The 18,364-nt window shown below is 39.7% G+C and overlaps 1 protein-coding gene across 5 annotated transcripts in view; it reads left to right on the top strand.

Annotated features, from left to right (window-relative positions):
- The window catches only part of sptbn2 (spectrin, beta, non-erythrocytic 2), an 81,730-nt gene that overhangs the window by 46,644 nt on the left and 16,722 nt on the right, over window positions 1-18,364 (top strand). For all 5 annotated transcript variants that reach the window (XM_057821125.1, XM_057821129.1, XM_057821126.1 and 2 more), the window contains 19 exons: window positions 1,693-1,808; window positions 3,234-3,346; window positions 3,438-3,625; window positions 3,740-3,857; window positions 3,934-4,092; window positions 4,765-5,067; window positions 5,157-5,310; window positions 5,398-5,792; window positions 7,832-8,095; window positions 8,169-8,380; window positions 13,562-13,699; window positions 13,792-14,011; window positions 14,081-14,617; window positions 14,960-15,162; window positions 15,239-15,329; window positions 17,311-17,457; window positions 17,532-17,795; window positions 17,863-18,087; window positions 18,201-18,290. In XM_057821125.1, the coding sequence (XP_057677108.1) occupies window positions 1,693-1,808; window positions 3,234-3,346; window positions 3,438-3,625; window positions 3,740-3,857; window positions 3,934-4,092; window positions 4,765-5,067; window positions 5,157-5,310; window positions 5,398-5,792; window positions 7,832-8,095; window positions 8,169-8,380; window positions 13,562-13,699; window positions 13,792-14,011; window positions 14,081-14,617; window positions 14,960-15,162; window positions 15,239-15,329; window positions 17,311-17,457; window positions 17,532-17,795; window positions 17,863-18,087; window positions 18,201-18,290 (3,937 nt within the window). The remainder of the gene's footprint in view (window positions 1-1,692; window positions 1,809-3,233; window positions 3,347-3,437; window positions 3,626-3,739; window positions 3,858-3,933; window positions 4,093-4,764; window positions 5,068-5,156; window positions 5,311-5,397; window positions 5,793-7,831; window positions 8,096-8,168; window positions 8,381-13,561; window positions 13,700-13,791; window positions 14,012-14,080; window positions 14,618-14,959; window positions 15,163-15,238; window positions 15,330-17,310; window positions 17,458-17,531; window positions 17,796-17,862; window positions 18,088-18,200; window positions 18,291-18,364) is intronic.

Genomic DNA, 18,364 nt, shown 5'->3' with positions numbered 1-18,364 from the left:
GGCTTGCATTGTTGGCGTGGCCGTCAAAGCTGACCGAGTGAAATCACAGACAAAGAGCTTTTTTCGTTGAAAATTCTTGCGAATAAATTAAATCTCTGTATTCTTTATAGATATGGACGTAAAACAGTCTCGATTCTTGGTTAAAAGCAAAAAATAAGTGCAGTTCGTATTTATTTTATGTAAATATGTCTAAGTGCGATGCTAGTCTGTCAGTCAATGTGGCGGCAGCCATATGTAAACAGCATTTCCGGTGAAAATTCTTGTGATTAAATGCTTAAATCCCTGAGTTCTTTATAGATATGGGCGTAAAACTGTCTCGATTTTTGGTTAAAAGCCAAAAAACGTGCAGTTAGCATTTATTTTATGTAAATATGTCGAAGTACGATGCTAGTTTGTCAGTTATGTGGCGGCCGGCATATGTAAACAGCTTTTCCAGTGAAAATTCTTGTGAATAAATGCTTAAATCCCTGAATTCTTTGTGGATATGGACGTAAAACAGTCTTGATTCTTGCTTAATAGCAAAAGAGGCAAAAGCAAAAAAGCAAGTGTTTGTATGCGGTACAGTTTTCGTACTTTTTCAACATAAATCCGGCCTTGGATCGCTGCATCTGCATCTTGCGAACGACCGCAAATGACTGAAGCGGATTGTGGGATGGTCCTCTAGTTGAAGGTGTGGCGCACTAAAGGTCGAATCTGACCCGTCAATATAATTATGAAATCTATGATTAAGCATTTAATAAAGACAAAATTTTTTTAAAAACTTTTTCTAAATGGATTGGGCGTCTACTTTTTTTCTTGTTTAAAAATAATTCTGTTGGACAGTAACATGTTTAAAACTTATCACAATTATTACATTTAAAGTGCTTGAAAACCATTTAAGAAAATTATATATAAAGTTTTTTTTAAGTTATACTTTGAGGGAAAAAGGTAACAAAAATTTTTTAATGAAATCTTTTTTTTTGTGGGGAGGGGGGCCTACTTCACAGTTTTTCCCTTATCGCGGCGGGTTCTGGTCCCCTTTAACCGCGAAAAACGAGGGATCACTGTATATCGACATGTACATTGAAGTTAGCCATAGCATAGTTAGGTGTTTAAATCAAACTTTTAATTAAGTAAAGTTTTTGGTAGGCCCCTCATCTTTTTTTCTTCTACTTTGTATTACTTGTCGCAATGCAATCACACTTCTCAGGGGTGTTTTTATTCAGGTCTTCTCCTTCTTAGTCCGTAGGATGGCTGACGATAAAAATAAAACAGAGAGAGATGACCTAGATCACTGAAATAATAACCTACTTATTTTATATGTACAGTACTTTCACATCCTGTAGGTAATAGTGCAGTTTGAATAGCTTGTTATGCTGTAAGTTAGTAGCACGTGAAAACCTGTGATATCGCAGGCTAAGACATTGTAGTAATTCAGCGGTTAAATGTTACTGAAGGTTAACATTGTTATAACAATAGTTATTTAACCGTATCACTACCATTAACCTGAGGCAGTACATGATAGAATTATGTAAGCCGTCCTCTGCTTTAATTATTTTCAATTTCCTTGTCCATCATCAGACTAATCTCTTTTTTAATAGAGTGTAAAATTTATTTCAAGGTTTAATCCTCCAGCATAAAAAGTTGATGACGCATTTTTACTGCTGCAGTTTGTTTCTAATAAAAAGAATAATTGCTGTCTGGCCTCCGCAGACCCGACCTGATTGAGTTTGATACTCTGAAAAGGTCCAACGCTCACTACAATCTCCAGAATGCTTTCAATGTAGCCGAGAAGGAGATGGGCCTTACTAAGTTGCTGGACCCAGAAGGTAAAGCCAATACAAACACAAAGCCTTACTGTGTGTGACTTGCCTGGCGGCCTGTGTCTTTCCACTAAACCTCAAACTCCAATGCCTGATTGTTGGATTACCAGTCTGTTATCTCATTCAAAACCATTGAGTTGTATATCTGACATTACACTTCCAAATATGGATTTAACTCTTTGGCTACCGTTGATGACAATAGCTATCTAGTCTATTGGGATTGGATATCCATGGCCATTACAGAGTGTTCTTATTGTTTTTAATAAAGTAAATTTAATTATTACTCTTCGTCCAATCAAGGTTCTTAAAAACTATTCAATTTAATTTCATCACTAGTAGATGTCCGACCCATTTGAAATGGGAGGGTGGCAGCGAATGAACGAATGTTGATTCGCTGCCACCCTCCCACTTCAAATGGATACACAAAAAATTAAAAAAAAATACACAAATTGGCCACATCATTGCACACGCCGCAGGACCCAAAATGAGGGAAAAAAGTAGCTGCTTGTAGTCCGGAAATTAGGGTAATCGGATAAGGAACATAAAAAATGAAAATACCTGAGTTGAGCCTCAAACGGTATAAAAAAATTAATGAGGATCTATGAACAACAACAAAAAAAAACAATTGGCTAACTTACATAGCAAAGGTCCGCTAGCTTAAACGCTATAAAAGGCTTAGTTTTTTTTTACCATGCTCTTAACAAATGGTTCAAACACATGCACACAAAAAACAGTTAAATATTATAGATACCTGTAAACTAATATCGAAATGCATTTAAAAAAAAAAGAAACGTTAGCTCAAACAAAGGCTTATTTTGGTCTTAACAGAGAGCAGCTGGATTCAGTCATGTGAAATGAGGCACACTAGAGAGCAGTGTATCCACCCAAATCAATACAACTAAATGAAAACACTTTTGAAACAAACCATTACAACGTCACTATAATTAAACGAATACTCGAAGCAGCAAATTTAATTCGAATCTTTATTTTCTAATCGAATACTCGAGTTAATCGATTAATCGTTGCAGCACTAGTTATTTACATCTGTAGCTCTGCAATGCATGTTAGGGGGCATGTTGGACAACAAGTGTTGAGAGCAGGTGGCAGCAGAGGTTGACTGTCTCCCTCACGGGAGCAGTGATGGCCGAAAGAAGCTTCTTGAAGCAAGAGTGGTGGTTCATTTGATCTTATGAGTCTTATGTTGCTGCTGTCAAATATAATGTCACCGGTTAATATCTTTTGGTGTAAATATCCCATAATACAGTGAGGACAGCTGCGGCTTATCTATGAACAAATGTTATTTTCGTGTCCAATTTGGTGGGTCGCGGCTTATAGTCAGGTGCGTCTTAATGTCCGAAAATTACGGTACTCAAGTTAAATCGATTAATCATTGCAGCACTAATCTTTGAACACACTCTACTTCTCCCGCAGATGTGAATGTTGATCACCCGGATGAGAAGTCCATCATTACTTACGTGGCTACCTACTACCATTACTTCTCAAAGATGAAAGCGCTAGCAGTGGAGGGCAAACGTATTGGCAAGGTGAGCTTTCCAAACATGATTCATAATACGCGTGAGTGCGTGGTTGCAGTTTCCTTGGTCAGTTGGTGTAATTCTTAGATCGCTCTTTCAGGTTCTTGACTATGCCATTGAGGCTGATCAGCTGATAGACAAATATGAGACATTGGCCTCAGAGCTGCTGGAGTGGATCGAGCAGACAATAGTGACTCTGAATGATCGGCAGTTAGCGAACTCGCTCAGCGCCGTGCAGAATCAGCTCCAGGCTTTTAATTCTTACCGCACTGTAGAGAAACCACCCAAGTGAGTAACAAAAAACGTCTACCATCGTGTAAATCAATAGCAGTGGTTGACCTTTGCATGTTTCATGAATATGTAAAGGATCTTTTGATCACAGATTGTTTTTTTTCGCTACAGATTTACAGAGAAGGGAAACTTGGAAGTCCTCCTTTTTACTATACAGAGTAAGATGAGAGCAAACAACCAGAAAGTTTACACACCAAGAGAAGGAAAATTAATCTCGGATATCAATAAGGTATTGGTTTATTCAAGACTGATTAGTCTTAATAACAGTGTATGTCACTTACGTCTTGTATTTCCTGTATTTGCAGGCATGGGAGCGACTTGAAAAGGCAGAGCATGAACGTGAGCTGGCACTGAGAAATGAACTGATTCGCCAAGAAAAGCTGGAAATGCTTGCGGCGCGTTTTGACCGTAAAGCTGCCATGCGGGAAACATGGCTAAGTGAGAATCAGCGCTTGGTGTCTCAGGTAATTTATTGTAGTACCGTATTGGCCCGAATATAAGACGGCCCTGATTATAAGACAACCCCTTCTTTTTCAAGACTCAAGTTTGGAAAAAAAGACTTTTTGAACAGCAAATTAATTTTTATACAGAAAATAATTACAGTACATCCAAAACAAATGATTATAACAATATATTTGAGATAAAAAGCATGTTATTTTGCCTCATTCAAATCTTAATATCTGAACATTTAAATGTGTAAACTAAAGTGCAATCACATTCGTATATGAATGGCTTCTGATTTTTGAAATGTAAATAAACCAATCTATTGTGGTAAAACAACAAAATTGCAATAACTGCATTAACCATCAAAGTCAAGTCCAACTGTAACTGTGGTCTTGAAACAAATCTGAATAAGGAAAAACATTGCAATAAAATATGCAAACTGGTTAAACTTGAGAGTAGCTGAGATCTGTCATGACAGAACATCGCTTCAATGATATCTGGCGCCATCTAGCGTCGTGAATGGGTATAACGTCTAGATCGTGAATATAAGAGGACCCACTCTTTTTCGGTCTTATTTCAATGCAAAAAACACAGTTTTATATTCTGGCAAATACGGTAATTTCGCTATAGCCAGAATAAATTACGCAGCATGCATTTGATAGGGATTCAAATTGGATTAATTCTGTCATCAGGACAATTTTGGAACCGACTTGGGAGCAGTGGAAGCTGCCACTCGTAAGCACGAGGCGATTGAGACCGACATCGGTGCGTATTGGGAGCGTGTGGCTGCTGTCGAGGCTGTTGCCAAAGAGCTGGAGGCGGAGAGATACCACGATGTGAGACGTGTGCTCGCAAGAAGGGACAATGTGCTTCGCCTATGGGAATACCTCAAGGAGCTTCTAACGGCAAGAAGAGAGAGGCTAAATGCCCATCGAGACCTGCAGAGGCTGTTTGAAGAGATGCGTTACATCTTGGACTGGATGGCTGACATGAAGGTACCGACGCAGCATTTTACACACACAAGTAACCAGCATACACCTGGAATAGAAACACTCCTTATTTTGTTCTGTATTCCTATGTTCAGAGTCGTTTGCAGTCTCAAGACAGTGGCAAACATTTGCACGATGTTTTGGACCTTCTTCAGAAACATACTCTAGTAGAGGCTGATATTTCAGCTCAGGCAGAGAGAATCAAAGCAGTGCAGGGAGCTGCAAAACGTTTCACTTCTCATGACCAAGGTGAGGATTACAAAATTGTTTTCACATTTTGTTTACATGTTTCATTTCTTAAGTTTTACAAGATAAAATTGCTCTTCCAATTGCCAGCCTACAAACCATGTGAGCCAGGGCTAGTGAGTGAAAAGGTCAATCTGCTGGGCCAAGCCTACGAGGAGCTCGGCCATCTGGCTGGACAGCGCAGAGAACGCCTTGAGGACTCCCGCCGCCTTTGGCAATTCTTGTGGGATTTGGGAGAGGAGGCGGCCTGGATCAGAGAGCAAGAGCAGATCCTGACCAGCGGCGAGTGCGGCCGTGACCTTACGTCTGCCCTTCACCTGCTCAGTAAACACGAGGCTTTCAGGGATGAGATGGCAGCCCGCTATGGCCCGCTCAGTAACAGCATTGCTGCAGGGGAGGCTCTGGTGAACGAGGGACACTTTGGAGCCCCGGAGGTCACAGAGAGCATTAAAGATATTCGTGCCCAGTGGGCGCATTTGGAGGAGGTGGGTTTCGATTACAACTCTTGTATAGTACTTGATAGGTATGCGCCAATGCAGTGGTTCTCAAAGCGTGGTACGCGGCACCCTTCTCGTGATACGCAAAAGAATGACTGAATTAAATGTTCAACGTTTTTTTAATCTGCTACAGAGCACTAATCAGGTACAGTTCTGTGATATTCAACTATTTAGGAACAACTTTTAGGTGTGATACCATTTAACTCAGTCCTAAAGTACATTACCATTTGATTTTTTCACCTTAATATCTTAGTGCAGTGTTAAAATTCAAATTTGACCTTAAATCCAACCTCTGCCTTTTCCTGAATATATTCACGTCAACGCTACTATACTTGTATATTTCAACGCCTTGGCTCCCATTGATTGGGATTGACATCCAATTCATTTAAATTGGGAGGACTGACAGTGAATGCTCATGTTTCAATGCCATTGACGGCGCTAGACAAAAATAGATTGGATGTACAGTATAGCACATTTAATGGTGGCCAATAAGGTATTGTCAGTCCAGATTACAGTGTTGTCTTTGGCACCCCTTTTAATTATTGTCTTAGTCTTTTGTACGAAAGTACTTATAAGTCTTGGGCATATTTTAGTCATTTCAAAATATATTCGTCTAGTTTTAGTCAACAAAATCTCATACAAATTTCATCTAGTTGTCTAAAATGTTTTCGTCTGTAAGATTAAAAAGTTTTAGTCCAAAACTAAATAAAGGTTTTCAAAAATTTCGAATGAACGTAGACAGATGAGCACATATTGTAGCAACGTCAACTTTGTGATGAGAATAGACTGAGCAGGAAAAACAGTACGTTCAATTAAACCTACCTAAAAGCCACGAACTGTATGTTAAAAAGAATTTTCCGAGCGTTTAACATCCTGTAGACCTGTGGTTCTTAACCTTGCTAAAGGTACCGAACCCCACAAGTTTCACATGTGGATTCACAGAACCCTTTGGGATTAGATAATAAAGCTTTTTTTTTCAAATTCAAAACCAATATATCCAAGCTAGGAAGCTAATAATTTGGGAAATTCCCGTTCAAAGTTTTCGCATTTTGACAGCATGTTTTATAAACCTGTCCGAATTTGAGACCACGCTGCCCATTGGTCTGTTCGATTTCCTGATACCAAGTGTAAGTCAACCTTCCACTGAGCAAACTTGTTTCTCCTCTCATCAGATCGAGGACTAGCAGTTTAAAAAAATGGATTAAGCCTGTAAATTGGGAGCAAACCATTCCAGAACCTGGCCTAAAAAGTCTCTTTGCCTAGATTTAACCAGTGTATGGAAATAGGGCTGCTTACTCCCCGAACCGCTGGGGTTCGAGCGAACCCAGGTTAAGAACCACTGCTCTAGACTGACTGACAAGAAAAGCCAAGTGGCTCTGCCTTAGACATCACAGTGTTTTAAGAGGAACGCTAGTCATTCAGGAGCTAATTTTAACGCGAATGCTACGCTAATGCTAAGAGTTACATCTAGCGTCTGGTGACCACCGAGCACAGACCTTTAAAGACTAAAGCAACATTGCATATTATTTCTTGTCAAGATAAGAAAACAAATCTTACTATGTTTCCAAACAAGCACAGCCTAGCTTGAGATATATCCTAAACTCCAGTGAGGAGAGTGAGGGAGAGGTGCAGTACATCTCACCTGAGTGACATAACCCAAACACTGCTACAGTGCAAGCTGACGTACTCCACGTACAAGATGAAAATGTCAAGCATTGTGAATATATGACAGAAACGATGTCGCATTTCCGTCTCGTTGTCATCTCGTCAGACAAAAACTGGCATTTGTCTCGTTATGTTGCAGTCTCCCAAGCTACGTTTTTAGCTTGTCATCATCATATAAAACTTGCTAGTTGACGAAATATTTTTATCATTGTTGACAAAAACAACACTTCCTAGATGGTAGCATCTGGTAGCGAAGTATTCTTTAGGGTGTTACTTGCTACCAAATATTTTGACACCCACTGTCCTTGTGAGAAAAAAAAAAATTTAACTATATTGGCTTCTTTGCTGTTTCTTTTTCCTAGACAACAAAATTGAGAGAACAGAAGCTTAAAGACTCGGTGGGCCTGCATCAGTTCCTGACAGATGCTAATGACATGGATGCTTGGCTAATGGAAACGCTAAGGCAGGTGTCTAGTCAGGACGTGGGTCATGATGAGTTCTCCACCCAAACATTAGCTCGCAAGCAGAGGGAAATAGAGGAGGAGATCAAGAGCCACAAACCGCTCATTGAATCCCTGCATGAACAAAACCAAGCACTTCCACAAACCTATGCTAATTACCCTGAGGTAAGCATGTTTTTCATGCATCTCGAATGCTTTTTTTAAAATCGTTTTTAATTATTATTTGTTGTAAATATAGGTGAAGGGCCGGCTACCTGCTATTGAGCAGCGCTACAAAGAGCTACAATCCCTCTCGGTGTCTCGGCGCCAGGCCCTGGAAGGTGCTTTAGCGCTTTATCGCATGTTTAGTGAGGCGGGTGCCTGCCAACTCTGGGTGGAAGAAAAAGAGAAGTGGTTACACGGCATGGAGATCCCAACCAAACTTGAAGACTTGGAAGTGGTGCAGCAGAGGTCAGTTTGGAAGTGAAAATATGCCGCATTTGTTTGTGACACAGGAAAAAAAATTAGGACAATTTAATAAATTTTTACAAGGAAATTGGACACTATGCTTAATCCTCTTTGCATTTTACAAAGGTACAGCTGGCCAAGAGTCCAATTATAAGTTGTGTGTTCTGCAGACTTAATCAAAGTCTGTATACCAACACCATCAGGTTGTAATTACAGAAAACGTCAATATATACAAGATATAATATAAAAACTCATTTAAATAGCTAACAACTGTCACACACAGTAGTTCCGGATCAATATTGATTGAATAACATGACAAAAACTGCAGAAATACTTAATAAAAACATACTTACCAAGAATGCTGACTCTTGAATATAATATGAGTAGTTCTGCATTTACATGGGCAACACTGATTATGAAGGCACTGGGGAGATGGGTTTGCAACAATGTAGCACATAGAGGCCGGAAAAAACACAACATACACGACTGCAAACGTAGAGGTGAGAAAAACCACAAAATACACAACTGCAAACATCAAAAGTGCACTAAATATGACATTTGTATGAAACAGAAAATATTTGTTTTTAGCCCCTGTGCTTCTGTCAGTGTTCAGGCCTTGTTGACGGCTTGCCATTAATTGACTATGCTATTTATTTTGACGTGTATTTAAGGCTGAAACATCTAGATTGATTATCGATTTTTGCCGGCAGCTACGATAAGTCCCCTTTGGGTCCTTGTTTGTGTAATGTAAGGCTGTGCACTCATGCCAGTGAGTGGAGCAAGAGAGAGTTCACTGCTACACTCTGTTGGGTTGCTGAATCAATATCGTAATATTACGAAGTATCAAGAGTTAGATTGTCTTTTGTGTTGTTAGATCCAGTGTAGCTGTGTCAGAGGTGAGTAAATGAAGCCAATTTTTTGTATTCATTGTTGTTGAGCCGTTACTTCATAGCAGAGAGCGCTAAGCTAGTTAGCAATTATGCTAATTAGTGTCTTAAGTGTCCACTTGTATTGTGTTTTGGAAAAGCATATTAGCACTTGAGTTATTGTGTCAAACCACACACATACACCTATTCATATAACAGCTTTGATAGGATCCTTTCAGCAGAATTCCCATTCGAACTGTAAATTGTCATACAAGATGCTTTGAAATTGGATTTGGATTGTATTTATGAACAACTGTTTGGTAAAGATTGATTCACAGTCTGCCTCATTAGGGCCCGAGCACTAAGCGTGCGAAGGCCCTATTGTTTTGCAAAGGATTTTTTTTTTTTTTTTTTAGGGCAAATGAAAACGGCCAATTTGGAAGCCTGAACATGCACGAAAAGTCACCAAAATTTGCACATTCGTGCGGAAAATTGTAAATTTCGATAATTTTGCAACGTTGCAAAAAAATCTAACAAAATGGCTCAGTGGCGCCCCCTTGAAATTTTAAAATTGGCCTATAACATTAGGGTCTGTCAGCGTAGAGCGATAAAATTTGGGAAGTCTATACCTTGTCCAAAACCGCTCCAAAAAAGCATTTACACCCATATTCCAAACCCAACAGGAAATCGGTTATTTAGGATCGAATATGAAATTTTTATCGATTTACAGGGTGCACATTTGAGACCTTTTCGCCGAGGGAGTTAGTTGGATCATCTTCAAAATTGGTGAGACTGTTCAGGAGACATATGAGATCTTAAGTTTTTAAAATGGTGCGTTTTCATTCACGGATCTGACGTGGGCGTGGTGCCAAAGTCGGCCATTTTTTCAGCAAAATGACAAATTCAGTAAATGACTAATAGTTCTTTGACACAACGTTCAATCCATTTCATATCTGGCATGTATGTGCGGTATCCCACCCTTAACACGAGTGCATTGAAATATTACCCATTAGGCCTAGCGCCCCCTAGTGAGAACAGGAAATGCCTTTTTTTACAAGACAGGTTCCTCCTCCAAGGAAAAAAAATCTGTTGACCTCAAACCTGCATCAGGGGAGCCTTAAGACCTGTGTTCAGGTGCCTGATGAAAAATATTGAGGTTTCGTTGAAGCGGAGGGGTCCAAACAGGAAAGTGAAAATGATAGTCAACAATTTGTCTTGCAAAAAACTTTGAACAGTCATAACTCAGCAGATATACAACATATCTGCGCCGAACTTCCCGTGCTTGTTGAGAGTCATACCCTGAAGGGTCTTGTCGGGGTCATTTGCATCAACTCTATAGTGCCAACTAGTGGCGACAGAAATGAGTTTTAAAAAAGGCCTTTCCTATTGGGTTTTTTCAACATAGAGCAATGAAATTTGGGGAGTAGACACCTTATGCCTAACTGCTCAAAAAAGCCTTTTGCACTTATATTCCAAATCCAACAGAAAATCGGGTATTTTGGATCGAATGTGAAATTTCTATCCATTTGTAGTACAGTTTACATTTGGAGGCCTGGACATGCACGAAAACTCACCAAATTTTGCACATATATGCGGCTTTGCGTGGATTTTGATAATCTTGCGATGTTACAAAAAAATGTAACAAAATGGCTCAGTGGCGCCCCCTTGAATTTTTCAAAAAGGCGTTTCCTATTAGGTTTTTTTAACGTAGAGCAATGAAATTTGGGGAGTCGATACCTTGTGCAAAACTGCTCCAAAAAGTCTCTTGAACCCATTTTCCAAACCCAACAGGAAATCGGGTATTTTGGATCGAATGTGAAATTTTTATCAATTAACAGGGTGCACATTTGAGACCTTGTCACAGAGGGAATTAGTTGGATCATCTTCAAAATTGATTAGACTATTCAGGAGACATAGGAAATCTAAAATTTTCAAAATGGTGCGTTTTCATTCATGGGTCTGACCTGGGCGTGGTGCCAAAGTCAGCCATTTTTTCGTCAAAATGACAAATTCAGTAAAGGACTAATAGCCCCTTGAAACAACGTTCAATCTTTTTCATATCTGGCACGTATGTGCGGGATCCCACCCTTAACACGAGTCCATTGAAATATTACCCATTAGGCCTAGCGCCCCCTAGTGGGAACAGGAAATGCCTTTTTTTACGAAACAGGCTCCTCCTCCAAGGAAAAATAAATCTATTCACCTCAAACCTGCATCAGGGGAGCCTTAAGACATGTGTTCAGGTGCCTGATGAAAAATACTGAGGTTTGGTTGAAGCAGAAGGGTCCAACAGGAGAAGTAAAAATGACTGAAGCCATTTCGTCTCACCGCAAGTTTTGAACAGTCATACCTTCTACAACATATCTGCGCCAAACGTGCTTGTTGAGTCATAGTCTGAAGGGTCCTGTAGGGGTCATTTGCATCAACCCTACAGCGCCAACTAGTGGCAACAGAAAGTCACTCATTTTTTTTAATATATGTCCAGTTCTTTTCAGGTTGGTCATTGTAGTTTCAAGACCTTTTGTAATACTTATTTTACGGCCCATGTCCACATGTCTCTGTCTGTTGCCGTGACGACCCTTTGTTCGCCATTAAAAGGATTTTTTTTTTTCAGAGACTCAGGCAGCTTATAGAGCCACAGAATTTGGCACACTTTGTCAAATTGGCCCCATTTTGGTTTTGAATAAGGGCTTGGCTGCACAGCTCAGTAGCTGCTCCTTTTTTTATAGTACTCTCTCCAATAGGGGTTTTTATCTCTTAGGTGTGTGAATGTAAAGAGGCGACTTTCGAGCATGTTAGGTTCACATGAGATGATTAGAGAGGACGATCTGCCACCACCCTGACCTGCACACTGTCCGAGTTGCGTGACGTCGGAGTTGTGCCAAATTGCGAGGGCCCGTTCAGTCCTGCTTGCAGGCCTAGTTAGATTTTGTTTTTTGTTTAAAGAATATAAATGAGTCATAGACACAATTTATATCAGCGCTTTGCCCACAAGAAAAAAAATGTCAGCATCACATTTTTTATTTGTATGAACAGGACTTTGGTCTGATTTGTGTACTGAGAAGTTCTAAGTTTTATACTCGGAACATTTATTTAAAAATTTACCAAATTTTATGTACTTGAATCAGTACAGTTGTAGATATGCATCTGCCGGTATGAGGTTTTGACGGTATGATAACTTGAGCAAAAATACTGCAGTATTACGGTATTGAAATTTTAGCTCTAAAATGTGTTCTTTTGAGATGTATGGGTTTAAAAAAAAAAAAAAAAAATTCCAATGAACAGGATTTTTTATTTTTCACAACATACAGTGGGGAAAACAAGTATTTGATACATTGCCAATGGGAAAACCCATTGACAGTGTATCAAATACTTGTTCTCCCCACTGTATTTGCAAATTGGTAGATGTTTACAATGGTGGTAGACTTTACAAAAGTAGGCTAATGATAGATAACAAAATAGTTAGCCGTCTTCGCATGCTAACTATTATTTTACTACTACTATTAAGTATTTGTTTTACCATCGCTAGACACACTAAACCAGCTTGATTTATATCTTGTAGCTGGTGAGAAACGTTGATAACAGCGTTTACTTACCTTTAATTTTGTGTAGCGTGATGGATGATGATCACGGAAATGTGAAATCATGTAGGAGGTGTTAGCTGCACGTCGGCTGATGTTCCTCCTCTAAGCTGCGGACGTCTGTTTCTTTTCATTAGCCGAAGTACTCCCATACTAGCGACTTTGTCTTTTTTTGAGGGGGGAAGAAGCTCAGGTTTAGTTTCAACACCTTCAGCCATTATGTCTATTCTACAGCACAGCAACAGACACAGGACAAAACAACAACTGGAGGGGGATGGGTGAGCGCTGCTGTTCCAAGCCACGGATTTCTCGCTACATTTTTGGGACCTCAAAAATAGCTAATACCGTAACTGCGGTATGACAGGAAATTTTAGTGGTCTTTAAACCGTGACATTTTCATACCACTGTGTAAACCTTGCAACCGGTAACTAGCACATGCCTAGTTATAGACTACAGTTAAGTCAGGAAGCTGTAATAAAATACTATTTTTGAAGGAAATAGTCATCCATTTTGTCTTCATTGTTACTTACAACATGCCCAAAACAACTTCAAGTTAAATTGTGAGGGTAAATGAAAGAAGTGACATTTATCTGATTAATTGATTAATCGTTTAATTCATCGTCCGTTTGATCGATAAAAAAAAATCGTTAATTGCAGCCCTATTTGTATTGCACTTTATATGTGTTGATCTTGTTGTGTACTTTTCAGAAAACTGAGTATTTCTGTTGTGACTCCAGGTTTGAGACACTAGAACCCGAAATGAACAATATAGGGACCAGTGTCACCGAAGTGAACCATGTGGCTGAGAGGCTGTTAAATTCTGACAACTGTAACAAAGACCAAATCCATCAGACTCGTGACCATCTGAACAACAGGTTAGAGATGACACATAATGATGGCAATGACCCAGCAAACTTCAACAAGGGGAACTGTAACTAATCACATTCACATTTGGTTTTATCACTAGGTGGAAAGAATTCCAGAAGCTGGCTGGTCAAAAGAAACAAGGCTTGGAGTCGGCCCTTAATATCCAAAACTACCACCTGGAATGTAATGAAATCCAAACGTGGATGAAAGAAAAGACCAAAGTGATTGAATCGACTCAGAGTTTGGGAAATGATCTAACAGGAGTAATGGCACTCCAGCGCAAACTCACGGGCATGGAGAGAGATCTAGAGGCGATTCAGGTATGGAGTCATTGCTGCGTGGAGTATTGCACCGATCAAACTGTGAACATATTTTTCCCATTTGTACAGGGGAAATTAAATGACCTAAGAAAGGAAGCAAAAAAACTGGCCAAGGAACATCCAGATCAAGCAGGGGAGATTCAAGATCGCTTGGCAGGGATACAGGAAGTATGGGAGGAGTTGAACTCTACCATGAAACGACGTGAAGAGTCACTGGGTGAGGCCAGCAAGCTTCAGGGCTTCCTCAGGGATCTTGATGACTTCCAGTCGTGGCTCTCCCGCACCCAGACAGCTGTGGCCTCAGAGGACATTCCCACCTCTTTGCCTGAGGCCGAGAGCTTGTTGGCCCAGCACGAGAATATCAAAAATGAGGTGGATAATTACAAGGACGACTATGAGAAGATGCGAGTGGTCGGCGAGGAGGTGACCCAAGGACAAACGGATGCTCAGCACATGTTTTTGGCTCAAAGACTCCAGGCCTTGGATACTGGTTGGCATGAGCTACGTCAAATGTGGGAAAGCCGCCAAAGTCTGTTGGCCCAAGCATTCGACTTCCAGACTTTCTTACGAGATGCAAAGCAGGCAGAGGCCTTCCTCAATAGTCAGGTTAGAAAAATGGAATGTCACAACTATGGTTTCTTCCAGAAAGTCATGACCTCAGTGATTCTAAAAATATATTTAAAGAGTACACCACAAGCTTATTAAAAGCAAACACCAAGTTTCTGAGTAGTTCGCACACAGAGAATTCTTCTTTTATACGTTAAACATAAATAAAAACCCAGATGAACCCAGAAACATTGGCAAAACATGAATCTTTACAAAAACTCTGTCTAATTGTTCCCTAATGTTTACTCATTTTATGCGAAAAGACATAGTCCAGAATCACCGATATATTAGATGACAATACCTAAAAAGTGCATTCATAACATTCCTTTCCCCTATTTGTAGGAGTACGTATTATCCCACACAGAAATGCCGACAAGTCTTCAGGGAGCAGACGAGGCCATTAAAAAATATGAAGATTTCCTCACCACCACAGAGGCCAGCGAGGAGAAAATAACTGGTGTTGTGGAGGCGGGACAGCGCCTCATTAACGATGGCAATGAAAACTCTGACAAGATCCAAGAGAAAGTGGATTCTATTCAGCAAAGGTTGGTGCAAATTTTACGAGGACTCCCTTTTCTCTTTATGTGTCACATTTTTAACATTTTCTTTCATTTTGATCAGGCATTTAAAAAACAAGAACGCTGCTAATGAGTTGCTGGCAAAACTTAAAGATAACCGTGAACTGCAACACTTCCTCCAAGATGGACAGGAGGTACAAATAGCATATCAATCTTAATAACAAATTCACCATCTGGCCAGGTATACTGTATGTGTTGTATTTGCAGAGAAAATTTACATGATACTAAAAACACCATTTGACAGCAATGGATGTCCAATCTAGAGCTGTCTGATAAATAATCAATATCCCGATATCGTCCAACTCCCAAAATCAGATACCGATGTCAAACCAATACTGATATATGCGGTTGTGGACTTAACATATTATGGTTAACTGTATTGTGATGCCCCACTGGATGCTTTAATAATAATGATAAAAGTAACAACTTCAGGGTTTTTCAATAAACATTGTGAAAACAACTTGAACTGAAGTTATGGGAAAAGTGTCTACACTGCACCCCTATATTTATTGTTGAAATTAAAATAGTGCAAACATCAGTTTGTTTGTTTTGTTTTTTTTTTTAGATCAAGTGCAAAATATCAATAAGGTACTGCCATGTCACATATGGATCATGCAGCGTAGGGCTGCAGCTATCCATTATTTTAGTAGTCGATTAATCTATCAACTAGTTAGTTCGAATAATCGGATCAGGAACATTTAATGCATTGCAGAATACATTTTAGGAGATGTAAAACAGCAAGAGCATTAAATGCGAACACAAAATTAAATTCCCTAGTGTTTCTTTAAACTATGCAGCATTGCACTTTCATTTAAAAATAAAATACCTTAGCTTGGACTTACACGATATTAAGAAAATAAAGGAGGATCTAAGTACAGCAAAAGAACAATTGGCTATCTTGCACAGTATAAGTACGCTAGCTTAAATGCAATCGTTCGAGCATTTTCCCATAGAAAACAGCTAAATATACCTGTAAACTAAATTATAAATGCATAAAAAAATCATATTAGCTTATTTTGGTCTCAACACGGAGCAGCTGGATTCATCCATGTTAAATGAGTTATTTCATATTCACTGTTGCCACTAGAGGGCAGTGTATCCACCCAAATTAATAAGAACATATGCAAACACGTTCAAAACCAACAATTTTAATGCCACTCAAAATAAACGAATACCCGAAGCAGCAAAATTTGGTTCGAAGATTTTTTCTAATCTATATATCTCTAATCTATCTAAAATATAATGCTGTGCTTCTGGCTCAAAATAAAAACAAAGGCACTCAGCTTCAGTACAGTGAAAGTGGTATGTAATGAGTAGGGTTGGGCATCGTTTGAAATTGAACGATTCCGGTTCCGATTCTGATTCCATGTTTCGATTCCGGTTCCGAACAATTCCCGATTCCGATTCTTTTAAGAGGCTGGGTAAAAAAAAATGCAGGGTAGAAAAAAATGCATAGTTCATATTAAAGTCTTAACTTCTCAAAGTTTTTTTAAATTAAATGAACATCTCACAGGGCTAATAATAACTTGTATATAAATATCAGTCTTTAAATTCGAGCAATTTTTTTTTCTGCTCGGCGGTCAGGGCATTGAAACAAGGAATCGAAATTTTAAAATTCGAACGATTCCGGGAGCATTGGAGTGTTAGAACCGGTTCCCATCGATGCTCGATGCTAGTAATGAGTTTATAGTTGTTTTTTTATCAATCATTTAATTTTTGCACCATGAATGCAAAAAGTCTGCTCTCAAAAGAAATCCCAAGCATCTAAGTTTGGAGACATCTGATGGTCAATAAGCATAACTGCTGTGCTAAGCTGTGACCATGCGTTGTACAAAGGCAAAAGGCTTCTACATTAATGTTTAAGGCAACATGCATATTGGCCCAAAACTGATCATGAAAAACCAATGTCGATATCACATTAAAATGGTTTAATCGTCCGATATTATCGGTTACCAGATAATGTCGAACAACTCTAGTCCAATCCATTTGAACTGGGAGGCCTCTGAGTCCAAATGGATTAGATACCTATAGTTGTTAATGGCAGTGAAAGTGAGCTAAAGCTCTTTAGATTTACTTAATCACATGATACATAATAATACTGTTGTCCTTTTGTAGCTTACGTTGTGGATCAATGAGAAGATGCTGACAGCCCAGGACATGTCATATGATGAGGCTCGAAATCTTCACAGCAAGTGGCAAAAACACCAGGCCTTCATGGCAGAGTTGGCCTCTAACAAAGACTGGCTGGACAAAATCGATAAGGTGGGACTTTTTTTCAATTTATCATCTAAAGTAAATTACTTCACAAATAATTGGAATGCTTCTGTTGTTGGTAGGAGGGCCAAGTTCTTGTTGCAGAAAAGCCAGAGCTGAAACCTGTTGTTCAGCAAACTATGGAGGAACTCCAGCGTCAGTGGGAGGAGTTAGAGGGCACTACCCGCACAAAAGCCCAGTGCTTGTTTGATGCCAATCGAGCAGAGCTGTTCACACAGAGCTGCTGTGCTCTGGATGGATGGGTGAAGAACCTAGAGGGTCAGCTGCATAGTGATGATTATGGCAAGGATTTGACCAGTGTGAACATCCTACTCAAAAAGCATCAGGTAGGGACAATTAACAAATCTCATTGGTGATGAATAGTTATGATGCTTTGCTCTCTTCCCTTTGTAGATGCTGGAGCACCAAATGGAGGTCAGGGAGAAGGAGGTGCAGTCACTTCAGTCGCAAGCCTTGGCTTTGTCTCAGGAAGATGCTGGACTTTCTGAGGTGGACGGTCAACAAAAGCGCGTCACAGACAGCTTTTCTAGCCTTCGGGAGCCTCTTAGACTAAGAAGGCAGCGGCTACTTGCCTCCAAAGAGGGACATCAGTTCAACAGAGACCTGGAAGATGAAATAGTGAGTTATGATGCATTAGATCAGGGTTTGTTGTGGTCCATGTTGTAGATATGGTTTCATTTGGAGGGCCATTATGTTTGCTTACTTGGTCATAAATGCGTTTTTACCTGTAGTTGTGGGTGAAAGAACGAATGCCCTTGGCAACCTCCACAGACCATGGGAAAGATCTTCCTACAGTCCAACTACTCATCAAAAAGAACCAGGTATTTTGGCTTTACGCTTAGGTTGAAAACATCCATGATGAGTGCACGCCTCATTTTTTGGGGGTTATGAACTA

This window comes from Corythoichthys intestinalis, chromosome 18 (genome assembly GCF_030265065.1).
Source record: "Corythoichthys intestinalis isolate RoL2023-P3 chromosome 18, ASM3026506v1, whole genome shotgun sequence".
Lineage (NCBI taxonomy): Eukaryota > Metazoa > Chordata > Actinopteri > Syngnathiformes > Syngnathidae > Corythoichthys > Corythoichthys intestinalis.
The sequence above is the reverse complement of the archived record's forward strand: the minus strand, read 5'-3'. Positions and strand labels throughout refer to the sequence as shown.